The sequence below is a fragment of the Acanthaster planci genome, linkage group LG17 (genome assembly GCF_054643075.1).
Source record: "Acanthaster planci isolate LZ-2023a linkage group LG17, COTS_SCS, whole genome shotgun sequence".
NCBI classification, from domain to species: domain Eukaryota; kingdom Metazoa; phylum Echinodermata; class Asteroidea; order Valvatida; family Acanthasteridae; genus Acanthaster; species Acanthaster planci.
In genome coordinates this window covers 13,083,700-13,097,303 of record NC_141793.1, presented here as the reverse complement: position 1 = coordinate 13,097,303, position 13,604 = coordinate 13,083,700, and the positions used below count along the sequence as shown (strand labels likewise).

Genomic DNA, 13,604 nt, shown 5'->3' with positions numbered 1-13,604 from the left:
ATTTGTTTGATTAATTTGTTTGGATATAATCAGATTACTGCAAAATATGTCATGTGTCATTTTTAAGAATGTACAGTTTGGGGTTCTTCATTGTGAAGCTGTTTGGAAGAGTATGGAGGTAAAAATACGCCTCGGTTCTCTTCAACCTGTCGGGCATCATCGCAATTGAGCCTGCCCCTATCAGTTATGTTTCTCTTGTTTGTGATGGTCCCTCTCTTTCCCTCAACATGAGGAAGATCTCTGTGCCTCAAACCACAGGATGACTATTAGTCTCTATTAACGATGGGTTAGTCCTAGGAAAACATAATAATGTCAGCCAGTTAGGAATTAAGTGGACGGCGATGAGCTAGCGGCAAATCAGCGAATGGGAAATCTCGGTTAATTCGCTGTTAGCATTCGTGCCGGGGCGCAGCAAATAATGAACGCGTTGCGAGCGAAGCACACGTCCCCGGCCGGCCCCACACGAAAACATTACATCGTCATTGTCAACGAGCCATCATGTGAAGGAAAACATACGCACACGAAACTGGTTTCTAAGGCAATGTTCAATTACAGATTATCCCTCCTGATTTTCTGGGTTGTCAGAGGGTGTCCTGTAATTTGGCGGGAATATAAAAAAAAACTCGTAATTGCGATCGCCATGGCCGGCTTTCAGCTCCACAATCTCGTGTGCTTTACAACAGATTCTCCTTTCGACAGTAATGTCAATTCGTCACAGAATGGGATTTCAAAGTTACCTCTTTTCGACGAGGTTGGCATAGTGATGAATTAAGAATCGGGTTGGCATGGATTGAACAAGATAGATTTGTTCATAACTCAATTTGTTTGAGACGATGTGCAATCTGTTATCTGTCGTTGGCTGTGAGTGAAAAGGTAGTTGCACGCACATGGCGCCCTCTCCAATGGTTAAGATTTCCCTTGGGTTTTCTTGATAAAATCCCACACAAAGTTACTCATTCGAATCCGTTGTGTGTTTACGTCATGGTCCATTAATATGGTCGGTTTCTGCCACTAGAGGCCGCTGTCTAGTACGAAATCAGTAGACCGTATTCGTGAGGGACCCAATTTCAGTCAGATTATACCCAACGTAGTAGGCTCTATTCTATGATTTCATTCCGACCCTCAAAATCACCTGGTGCCGTCCCATTAAGGGTTTCAAGCGTATACAATACGTTAAGGAATACGACTGAAATTGAGAACTCCGCAAATGCGATCGGTTGTTCAGTTTGCACCGTTGCATATGTCCAGCTTCCCCAACACTGTCCGGTCATGTCTCTTCCCCTTGAGTTCTCAACTTCAGTGGCGAACTCCTGTCTGTGGGTCTTTGTTGATATGTGGACACAGAAACAAGATTATGTAACATCCTAAGGATTGAAACCCTCGAGCGTTCAGTTACGCACGTTGTTGGCTGGGGGGTCACAGTTAAACATTGGTGGCGACAGATAGAGGCTCTTTTCAATATTCAATTTATCAAGAGATTGTTGGAGCCTTTACAGAGTAGGGTATGTAGCATTGTTGAAAAAATTCAGTTTCTGACTAGGTCTTATGAGAAAATGTGTTCCAAAGGTAGATTTTTTTTTGCCTTTTGGCGTAGTTGACACGGCGTCGAAAGGAAACGTGCTCACATCTTACTACAAAGTTTCAGCTCATTGCATAAAATAATATGCCTTTACCTTGCTTGTTTGGGAACTGGAAGGGAAAAGGGGGACGAAAGTCAAATTACCCAGGTGGCAACCACGGGACTTATCCAATCACATGAGCGGAAGAGCATGTATGGAGAACTTGTCAGTTGAGTGTGTGTACTTTCCTGACATGACAGAACTTGGATGATTTCATTATGGTCACGGGCCATCGTGTTTATCTGACAATCTTACCGGCTGCTCTGCACTTAAGCCACCCCAGTCGTTCCATTTCTTCCCTTGTCCCTGCGTGCACTTTGGACGGTTGATATTTTTGCCGAGCATGCTGCATTGTTTTGATTGCCTGGGATTCTGTACTCTGTTGTTTTTTATTTAGTCAGGCTGCACCCAAGCGTTATGGCTGCAACCGGCTGGATAATAATTAAAGTGTGCTTGTGAACGAAATGTACTTGCGACTGCATCGTGCAGCGATGTGTTTCCCCAGCCTTAGCCACTCGGGTGCGGCCTCGGTTTACAGGCTCTAATGCTCTTCAAACCAAAAGAGGGCGCACTTTGAGTTTTGTAAGATATACAACAAGATCAGAATCCGACGTTCTGTCTATATTTTGGACTTATTGCATCATCCGTGATTTCGTGTAGGGAACACAGACCATAGTTTTAAAAGGGAACCTGATGACCTTAAGCCATGAACCCCAATTAGACACTCTTTTGGGTCTTTCAAACACGACGAATTGACCTCAGCAATCACCGTCAAGTGAGGTTTCAATTTGTAAACCAGCGCGCTATTTCCTGCAACGCGTTGCTTTCTTGTTGATCAAGAAAGACACCAAAGAACTTGTTACCTCGGAGAGATAGGCGAAGGTTAATGTTTAACGTCTAATTGAGCAGCGCGGGCGGAAATTTGATCGTGATTAAACATTCTACCGCCAAGGTACGAGTTTGCAGTTTGTAGGAATCGGTTTCTGTGGAGTAAGCACGTACGTATACGTGTATGGCGTACACCACTGTGCATTTATTTACACTGTTGTCACATCGTCAAAAGATCACTTGCAGTGTGCCTATCCCTGTAGCAAACTGGGTAGGTCTGGTGGGGGCGCTATATATACATCCATACAATAATACACTCGTCCTCCACCGCCCCTACAGGGCGCTGGGAACTTAAGGGTCGATCAAGAAACACGGCACATCTACGGGCACGCAAAGCACTGTGGGTGACTTGTCCTAATCCACGCATGTAATTTCAGCGCGCAGTCGTGAGCACGTGAAGTGTCGACCCGTGTTTCATTGGGATGAATTCTGTCCATTGTACGGTTCTTTACAAAAAGTGGGTCACGCATTTGCCCTGCTCAGTGCCCTGTTGGGACGGTGGGTAGACCTATATAGGAGCGGAATATTAAAACAGAAGGGGTTACCTGTCACTGGCTCCTATGCTCCGTTTTAATGAATCATTCCGTTTTAGAACGAACGGGTACCAAGAAAAGCGTCACCTGGGAGTTGTAAAACAAGAGGTGATGGGTACAAATTTAAGATGCACTAGCAATCGTTTTTGGAAATACATATTGTTAAGGATTTTGCATTTTCGAACAATCTGTGAAAAAGGAGCCTCACATAGACTGTATTCTATCTGTTTTACCATCAAACAGACTGAGGCATAATTCATTCAAGATTGTTAATAGCGTCCACAGTGCGGCCCCGCTGTTACACGCACGAGTGAATCTCTCTGCCCCGTGACTGGCTAGCTAATGCCGGTGGTTGGTAACTTATTAACGTAAATGAGGTGTCCGTATTAGTTAGAAGTAATCCAAGATAAGGCAAAGAGCACTATAAAGAGACTTTTACCCTCATCCACTAGTTAATAGCTGAGCAATCTCACGCGGTGCAAACAGTCAACATGTACGGTTCCACTACGCGCATTCCTCTGCATGTCATCAGTGTCATATAGATTGCGGTTATTTTGTACATGTACCACAGCTGGCGACACAGGAATACCCTGCGATTCATCTAAAGCCGTGTTCAAATCGCTTGACTAGGGCTTGATATTACACGCAACTCTATGGGAAGTGGCTGCTACCACAAGCATTGAGTGTACTACAGTGTAATTTCAAGCCGTAAGACCCATAACCAAGTGATTTGCACAAACTGCCCTTCCTGAGAATACAAAGGTTAACAGTGCAGGCGGCCGCGCCCTTTGTTGACAATGTATGTTAGTACTTTTCATTAATTCTCTGGGTTCACTGGAACCTATCGTCCTCAGCAACGCATAACAATGGCTAATCACATTTTAACCAGTTTTTTTTAAAGAAAGAGTGGATGTTGCTAAGTGTTAAGGTAACCATGCCTCTTGGCATGCGCATTATCATTGTACACGGAAGTGTCGACCTGGGTATTTTCTCAAGTATTGTTAATGTCCAAAAAGGGCTCTGAGAAATCTGCCCCGAGCGGTACCAAGAGAGGGCGCAACTTTCCTAGCTGGTGGAGGCTCCTTTGATGGGGAACTGCACTTCGCTGGTTCACAAACGACTGTGAAATGCACGCGTTGCAGTTGCATCACTACCAACAAAATGAACACAATGGCTCTTTTTAACTGATGAGGGGCCCTTCTGTTCAAGGCAGATTATATCTAGCATCGGGAAGCAATTGTCCTTTATATACAGGGTGATGATGGGGACGAGGGAAACTTGGATAAACAACCAATCCTGGTTATTTTGCCAAAGCTTGCAATCTGTTAACTGGCACTGTTACGTGACAAATCCAGGCAGAATTCTGACGAGTGCCGCATGCGCAGGAAATGTTAAACATGAACGCTATACACTTTCCATTTCCTTGTGGAAACTAGTCGGTGAAATTTGCGATTTCTCCTTATTTCTTACAATTCTGACGGCTGTGCACAATTTATTGTTCTCAGTTTGTAAGTGAGTACACTTTCTGCCACATCTGCACTAGTGAAATCCTGATGAAAATTCCCACTCCAAACAGGCGCGGACATGCTCCGACGACATTAATGGACGCGTCACCCTGGCATTGTGTTATCCAAATACCAACTGCTACCTGTCCTAACAATAATATCAAGTGGCTATGAGACGTCAGGGGGATTGTTATAGAGTACGGAACTGAAATGAAGCCTTCTAAACATCATAATGCTGAGTACGATCGTGACATGAGTGGTATGCCTCGGTGATAGGAATGGTATGCACCGCTCGATATTATACAAACACTGTACACACTTGCCGCTGTATGTTGTTAATGTCAAGACAACGTGCTTTTATCAGACCGCTCTTTCAACACAGAATCTCTGACTGATCCTCGTGCCACGATGCAGTGAGGAAAATGGGATGGATAACGATCATTAGAACAAACACTTACAAGACAACTATCTCGATAACCTCTGAAGACGGTTGTCACGATGAATTATCATGGGACATGTCCAGACTTTGAAACTGGACACACGTGCCCGCGGCTTCAAATAGACATCCAACGCCAAAGGAAATGAGCCCAAACCCGGCTTGTTTGCGTGCGCTGGTTTGAGGAACTTGTCCATCCGTGGAGTCAAGCTGGACAACGCTGACGCAGTATCTCTGTCGAGATCTCTCATGTCTAATTAACCGCGACAAAAAAATCAAGTCTTCAAATCAAAGGAGATGTACAGTTGATTGGAGCCATATACGAATAACTTTTTTCCTGTATCGGTCCACAGGCAATTTTCTTATTGCGCCAAAACTAAGCCGAGGAGGTAGCCAATGTGACTTCATCGTTTGAAAACGTCATCACTAAATCTGCCAATGAAAAGCGAGGCTGATGACACTGTTGTTGACGGCGTACAGTATATAACTGTAAAAGATCCATATCACACGTCAGATGCAAGAGCGCGCCGAGGTACATCACAGTCCGTCCGTGGAAACGTGAGCCCTTTTTCTCCTTACGCTGAAGCTGAAGGTAAGCGGGTCTACCTGCCGTGGTGGCCAGTCAGTAATCGTCATTTCAATGGTTTTGCAATGTAGATTGTCTTGTAAGAAAGAGGTTGACATCTCATAACAGCAGTATTATAGATGAATATTCCAAAAGGGTGGAGAGCCGTCGTTTTGTGGCTTACAGCCGCACCATCTTAACCAACGATAGTGACAGTCGTTAATTTGGTGAGTACAACCAAATTCGATATGTGTGAATAAATTTCTGAATACGATCATCACAATTTCAAACTAAGCTACCTAAAATATATATGCATTTTCTAAAATGTTAACCGTGGCTTCAAATTAACCAGAAAGGCAAACACGCACCCTGCACAACGATATGACGAAGGCTTGATAAGAACGAGACATTTCGATTTCTCGTTTTGTTATTTAATGTCAAAAATAAAACTCCCTGAGAGAAAACTGAGTTAGTTTGACAAGATGAATCTTTGCTGAAGAAAGAATGCGTTTTCAGTGTGTTTCATGTCCGTAGGCGGCTGAGCGTTTATTGAAAAGCAGTAGACAGATCCGGATACGGAACCTATACGGACCTACAGAGAGACAGCATTAAGGCGCCTTTCTAATGTACGTTTTTTGGACGTATTGTGTATACAATGCGTTCATGCGTTTCACTTTCACGGACACAAAAATACACTCCATTAACATAAAACACGTGTGGGTTGCGTTCGGTCGTCAAAATCGCTCCCGGGAGCGATTTTGACGGATAATCATCGCTTTGCGCAAATGTTGACGCCCATATGGAAAGGCGCCTTTAATCGTTATACAAATCTGATTTTCATCTTAAGAGAGGTTCTGCGTGAGAGCTATCTTTCGTTAACTGCTTTTGTTAGGGAGGGATAGTACCAAAAGATCTATCTACTCATGTGTATCCTTGTCATGCTCAAAAACGGCTTCACTACAGAACCTTTACAAATAAGATTTTGAGTGCGGTTTGTACATGTATGACCAATTTTTCTTTGCTGTTTCTATACAAAGGAGATCATGATGTGTTGATGCGCTCTGTGACTAGTCTCGACAGCAACCATGGCTTTCGTTGTGGAACCCATTGAGTTAAACTGGAAAACCATCCTTCGTATCATCTTTGCCACCGTTGGTATCGTTGGTAACGCCGTCGTCGTTACCGTCTACGCACGCAAGCGAGGAGTAACTGGCCGACGCACCGGCCGGCGTCTTCCGCGCAGCGCTACCGACACCTTCATCTTAAACCTTGCCTGCGCCGATCTGCTCACATCAATTAACATCATCCCTCGACCTTATCTCAGCCGAGTGGAGAACAATGCACTTGGTCATACTTACTGTCGGCTTATCAACTCGGATTTCTTCCTGTGGACTTCCATCGTGGCATCAATCTTTACTCTTACCTTCGTCTCAGTTGAGCGCTTCCTCGCTATCGTCTACCCTCTGAAATACCGAAGGCTCTTCTCCGGTAACCGAGCTCGCACCATCTCGCTCGGTATATGGCTATTGTCTTTAACACTGAACACTTTCAATATTTACTGTGTGAGCATTGATCCTGTGGCTCTCACATGCATTTCAGCCTACCCGTCAGCGAGCTTCCAGAAGTTCGTGGGTGCTGGTCTCTTTATTGCCGAATTCTTCATTCCAATGATTGTTATGATCGTGGCCCACGTGTTAGCCATACGAGCGTTACGAGCGCACGCTCGGACACTTCTCTCTCGGAACGAATCGCCCAACAGTCCCGCTTATTCTTTGCTGCACACGCGGCGCAAGGTCATCGAGATGTTGCTGGCTGTCGTAGTCACCTTCATTCTGTGTTGGTCCGGAGATCAGGTCTTGTTCCTGGCCTACAACCTTGGTACAACCGACCCGGATTACTTATCTAGCGACATCTACCAGGCATTCTTCCTTGTAGCCTTCGTCAACTCCTGCGCCAATCCAATCATCTACACCTTCAAAAACCAGAAGTTCAGGCTGGCGGTCAAGGGGCTAATTATTTGCAGAGATCGTCCATCGAACCGAGTTAGCGATGTGTCGACCTTGACGGTTGGTGTCGAAAATGGACTGTCACAGATTACCCTGATCAATGCCCTGTTTCTAACCACGCGTGGAAGCTATCCCGAACCTCAAGTGAAGAATGCAAACCCTGCCATTTCTCATCCCGTACATCTTCTGTGACTCCTTTGACAACGTCTACGAATTCGAGCACCTATTACTTCCACCTCTGTGGTCCCGGGTTCGATTCCCAGCCCGGCCCACATGTGGCTTGGGTTTTCAGTTCCTACCTGACGCTGTGGGTTTTACCCCGAATATTCCTCTGGAGTTTTCCTTCCACCTCTAAAACTGTAACTGCTTCTTACTGTCTCCTCTTTACTGATGTTGGTGAATGTGGGTCGTTTGGCTGCTGCCTGAAGCGCCCTTGTATGCCATCGGCTCAACCATGTTTAAATGTATTCATTGTTCCACGCTTAATGTCTTCATTGTACATCGCATTTGAACATATCCATATGAAATTTGCTCTTTATAAATGAATAAATTACTATTATTAAATTATTATTATTATTATTATTATACAAGTATTGCTGTACCGCTATAATTATCACTGCATCCGAATGAACGTTGACAAATATTCTACTCTTACCTCTCAGAAACGTTTTGTGTGGTATGTTCATACAATGAAATACTTGCGTATTCCCTCCCATGTAGCATCAAAGACATCCGTAATACTTCATTGGACTTTTCTTGAATGACTCTCTGCATCGAGTTGTAAACGTTCGTTAAATGTCTGGCTCCTGAGCAGCCATACATAGATTTGGACTACCATATACGCATGAAATAGGATACATGTATGTGGACATTTGGAACAAAACAGAATAAAAGTAAACTTCCTACGGTTATCTGTGGTGCATGTCGGAATTCTGTACATCTGAAAAGACTAGCTACAGAATTGACAGAACGAACGTTTTGGCTCGTGTGTCAGAAGTGAAGTTAATATGGATACTTCCTACTATGGTATCATTCATTTCCAACAAGTTCAAAACACTTAATCATCAACAAGCTGTGTTTGCGCAAAGGAAAGAGTCAGCTGTTTTCTTTAGATCAACATTGATCAATCCCTGGTTCACGTTATAGTGGTTCCCTTTCCCGTCGATGTTTGGAAGGGACTTTGGTTTATTGGGAACAGCGTGATGAATGCAAACGTCTTTTGAGAACGAGGGTGACAGATTACGATTACGCTCGAGGTGTTCACGGTGCATTGGAGACTTAAACGTTAGTCTCCATAGCAACACAGAAATGCGCAGCATACAATTATTCACAAATGTTTAATTATTCACAAATTTGGATTTTCATTCTATTTCATCGGATAATTAATCATTACTCTATAAAAACCTCTTATCATTTCCACTTCAGTTCTCCTCTGTACTTTGAAAGAGATTGCCGGTAATTTTCCTACGCTTAGTTAACTGTAGATGAAACGTTAACCAGAAATATGACATAGTTTTTAATAATAGAATGTTATAAGCTAATTAATAAATACAATAGCATAAAAATAACTTAAGTGATGAATACAACCTTAGCATTATCTCACTGACAAAATATCAGTACAATTCCTCCGAAATGGGATGTGATTGTGGTTGTCAGTGATGAAGTTATCATGTAATTGCACATGATGACGTTCTGACGCCACCTTTTAATGCATTAGGGTTTTCTTTCATTGATGTCTATCTAGTGAGGGCATATATAGCTTTGTGATACATTAGCTCTAACTATAAATTCAATGTTCTCCCCGTCGGTTAAGGCAAGCAGTTCAGTTCCTAAATTCAAACCTCACGAAACCGACAGGATAATAGTGACAAAAGAAGAAGTGGTTGGTAGAAACGAAGGATAAGGATACGGTTTTGATCGGGATCGGTATAGTATTGGCCGCTCTCATGGTTGCTGTTTTTCCACATTATTTCGGCAGCATTGGGCAGTCGCCTCTGTTCACGCTCGTCTTTAATTATTCCATCATGACGCTTCATTTAGATGTCTCGACAATCAGATATTTCATCATCTCATCTCATCTCATTTTTTTCAAAACAAAGCATCATGTGCACAATTAATATTTGACATTACCAAACATAAGGAGAGGCGAATATACGCCACGCCTTTGACATTGCTGTGATCACATTATTTAGTGATTGTTAGGTTGGATAGCACTCTCTTAAACTCACATAAATGAATAAACCGCTAAATGAAAATAAATCACGCAGGAAAATCTCCAACCCGGCTTTTTTAAGTTTAAAGCCGTTTAGAAGGTATTGCTTGAACAGACCATACACCATATCGTTATTTGAAGAAAGAAACGACACCTCTTATGTTTGTTGACCCTACGCCTTCAAGGAAAGTCATTCCGAACGATCTGTGCAATTTGCTTTTCAAGTGATAAATAGTTTTTCGATACGGGCGTTTCACAATAGTGCGCCTCCAAGAGTTTGCAACGCGTTGAATAATCACAGCGAAATCTGTCGACCCGATGCGTGTTTGGAAAGGGTCAACAGATTTCACGCCTTGTGATTGGTCAACACGTTACCGTCAACTCTTGGAGGTGCACTATTGTGAATTAACTGTGAAAGGAACCAATTCCACCCTTCACGAATAAAATATCCATCTTGAGCTGACAAGGATCCAGTGACAACGACAATCAAACAAAACGACTTTGATACATGAATTGCATGTTATGAGGCAGACATGTGCATGGATATGTGGATCCTTCTTTGAGAAACGATTCCGAAGTCCAAAATTATAAGATGTATACAGGCCTCCCCCAACTGTGATGCGTTCGAACCCTGCCCACATTCCAACCAAAATCTCTTTGGCATATGAAATTTCATCATAACGGTGTATCAGTTCAGACATGAAACAATTTCGTATCCATCGATGAATCTGATCTCATTCATGCCTCACGAACCATTGTATGTAGGAACTGTCCAAATTTGCATGTGGAAAACAGGGACGTGAATGTTCGGCAAAGGCTGTTTACTTACTGTAAGTACATGAACATACATACAGACTAAGTACGAATCACATGATCAATGTCATCGCTCTGTCTAATATGGATGCAACCCTAAAATAAATTCCCATAGACACCAATCATAAATCCTTATATTTCAAAATACAACTCTGACAGCCGTCCAGGCTGGACAGAAAAATGATGTTCGACAAGTGTCCTTTCATATTCCTTTCAATTTTTTGTGGGTTAACCAATGAATGTTTGAGAAAAATTCTCTCCCAGGGAAGACAACGCCTAAAATGAGTCCGGGCCAGAGGTTCAGAGCCATATTTCTTCAATTTCCCAACTCCATGGCTCTCAGGACTCTCTAACTTTTATTAATGAACTCGGCGGACATAGCAGTATTTCTGGCCTATTTGTGGGGGGGGGGGCACCCTTATGGCTACCTTGCAAAGGGCGCCGCGATTAGAGATCTCTGACGCTGTTCATCCTGTTTCCCGCACGTGCTCTAATACAGTCAGAATGTGACCCGCTCTGTAAAAATGAGTCACATGTAGCCAGAACCACTTTTGAGTTAAAAAGGCCTTTGAAAGAATCTTGCCCATTATTTAAGCAATAAGGATCCTCAATATTTTAACGTATACACAACGTCCATTTTCATTGTACTAAACTGAGTGGCACATCAATTTCAAGGAAAGAGCTCAAATTCCTCAATCTAAAATAAAATCAAACTCGGAAGTAGCTCCTGAGACTTGGGACTTTAACAGAGTGGGTCACATATAGAAAAAGTCCACACAAGCTATTTCAAGCATTACTATGTTGAAAACTTTTGCGACACTGAGAAAATGTCATCCTCCATGTATTTGAATATTATGTATTTTGTATATATTATCTTTTGGTATAGTTGTAAATAAAATAAAGTTTAATGTACAAAATTATTCCTGTTATATATCTCTTGACTGTATTCCTTCGCAACGGCACGATCATATATGAGTTTATATTCAATTCAGCCGTACTCAAGTGAAAAAAGAAGTTTCACTCGTCAAAAATAGCAGCCTTCTATTTCCATGGATTCTTAAGCAGAATTCACCGTTTCCCTTCACCATTACGCATACGTTTGATGTTTGTAATTTCTTTAAAAACCAAAAGTGTGCGCTGGTCCACATAGTATTAAAGCCTGCCGAAGCTCACGTCGCTTATTTTTTTTATTTATTAATTTTTTTTTATTTATTTATTTCGGTTTAAAAACGATATCAATTCAGCGAGTCGTAGGGCTCATAATGATTGATTTAATGAATGATTGGTTAATAATTAAAATTCAGTCAAAACTTTTGCAAATTTCCAAATAAACCAGCCATGAAAACAATGACGCCGACACCAACAACAAATACATGTATTGCACTTAGGAGGAGCAAGTTAAAATTATTTATTGCAAGACCTGTTATCTTCTCATCATCTTTGTTTTTAATTTGATCTCTTCCTCTTGATTTGATGTTATTTTTGCCTCAGTTGAGGAATTATTCACCAAATGAGGGGAGATCAAATTACGACCTGATGAATGACAAATGTAGCCGTCGAGGCTTTCAAGTATTTGCGGTGTCATCTTTGATATGTGAAAGTCTTGTTGTTGCTAACGTGTTTTTAATGCCCCCGACGGATTATTGTAAGGCTGAGGCTCTCGCTGAGCATCATGTTAAATAAGTCAGAAGCCGCATCCTTTTTTGAATTTGCCCCCCCCCAAACACACACCAAAAGCTGGATACGCCACTGCCATTGCTGTACTGAAAGTCATGCTACGTGCACGAACTCTTCCTATCGGTTTAAATGTGTTGGTCGCGCCTGTCTTTCTCGCAAGCAATATCTTGACGTCTTAAAAACAATATCTTGAGGAAAATCGCATGAGTTTTGGAGTTCAGAAGACATGATGTTAAGGAACTTATAAGAAGTAACAAATTTCTGACCGTCGGAAAATGGCCACTAGTGCGCTCTCCAGCAACTGATTGCATCGTATGATCGTATTCACAGTTCGCTGTTCCAATTCCCGCTGTAGAGTTTACTTTCGACCGTAGCTCAGCGTCTTAACAGGGCGCTTGGATATGGAGCGCCAAAGAGGCAAAAACTTGGAGGCAACACATCGATCGTTCTTCAACATCGATCGATCGTTCCTCTTCATGGATCGATTGTTCCCCTACATCGATCGATCGATCTCTTTTGATCGATGAAAAAAGAGCGATGAAGAAAGAGCGATGACGAAAGACCGATGAAGCTACATCGATGCCAACGTTACGTAATCTCTTCCATCACCAAATAACACGTGTTCCCTGTAATCGTAGCCCACCAGCACACAAGGCCACCCATGTTCGGTACCCGCAAGTCTGGTCCCGAGCCAATTTAGTTGTCAGATGGGTGTTTAAATCTAGTTTCCTTGTCATGAAACCACTGAGAATATTTTCTGTTTTCCCCTGGATGGGACTCCCGCGGGGTATTAAAAAAAGCATGGCCTTGGTACAATCACAGTGTGGTAATTTATCTTCTCATTAATTATTACTGATCACATGTCTTTTGGTAATATATTTGAAAGTAGCTGCGACTTTTAATACCCCGCTGGAGTTGACAGTCTAAGTTCGCTCTCAAACAATCACACTTCCTACCACGCTAAAAATAAATCATGAGATTCGTTCTGAGCTAGCTGACGCGACAAACTCGATACCCGTGAGGGCGCCCTCTAAAGTTCCATTGTCTTATTGACATGTCTGTCAATCAAACGCTCAGGGTGTTGACAATTTATAATTATGTCACTTTATTCAAATGCTATTTCTCAAAAGAATAAAGTTTTCTGACATATTTCTGATAAAATCATTAAAAATCGTCAGTTTTGGTTTTGTTTTGTTTTGTTTGTTTGTTTTTTACTTTTTTAAAGTTTTTACATCTATCCAGGCTTGGGATCACCGGCGGCGGAACGATTTCCATAATGGGGAAGCCAGTTGTTAGACCATCAGGCATCAGCCATTAAGGGCTCGATCCATTGACCCCACCCGGTACCCT

At 42.5% G+C, this 13,604-nt stretch overlaps 1 protein-coding gene across 3 annotated transcripts in view; it reads left to right on the top strand.

Annotated features, from left to right (window-relative positions):
* LOC110973547 (galanin receptor 2a-like) overlaps window positions 1-11,535 on the top strand; it is a 28,076-nt gene extending 16,541 nt beyond the window's left edge. For 2 of the 3 annotated variants that reach the window (XM_022224440.2, XM_022224439.2), the window contains 2 exons: window positions 5,335-5,573; window positions 6,584-11,535. In XM_022224440.2, the coding sequence (XP_022080132.1) occupies window positions 6,632-7,744 (1,113 nt within the window). In that variant the 5' untranslated portion in view covers window positions 5,335-5,573; window positions 6,584-6,631 and the 3' untranslated portion in view covers window positions 7,745-11,535. Of the gene's footprint in view, window positions 1-5,334; window positions 5,774-6,583 lie in introns of all 3 variants that reach the window. The other variant, XM_087148150.1, reaches the window with a different exon arrangement.
* Window positions 11,536-13,604: the final 2,069 nt, after the last annotated feature.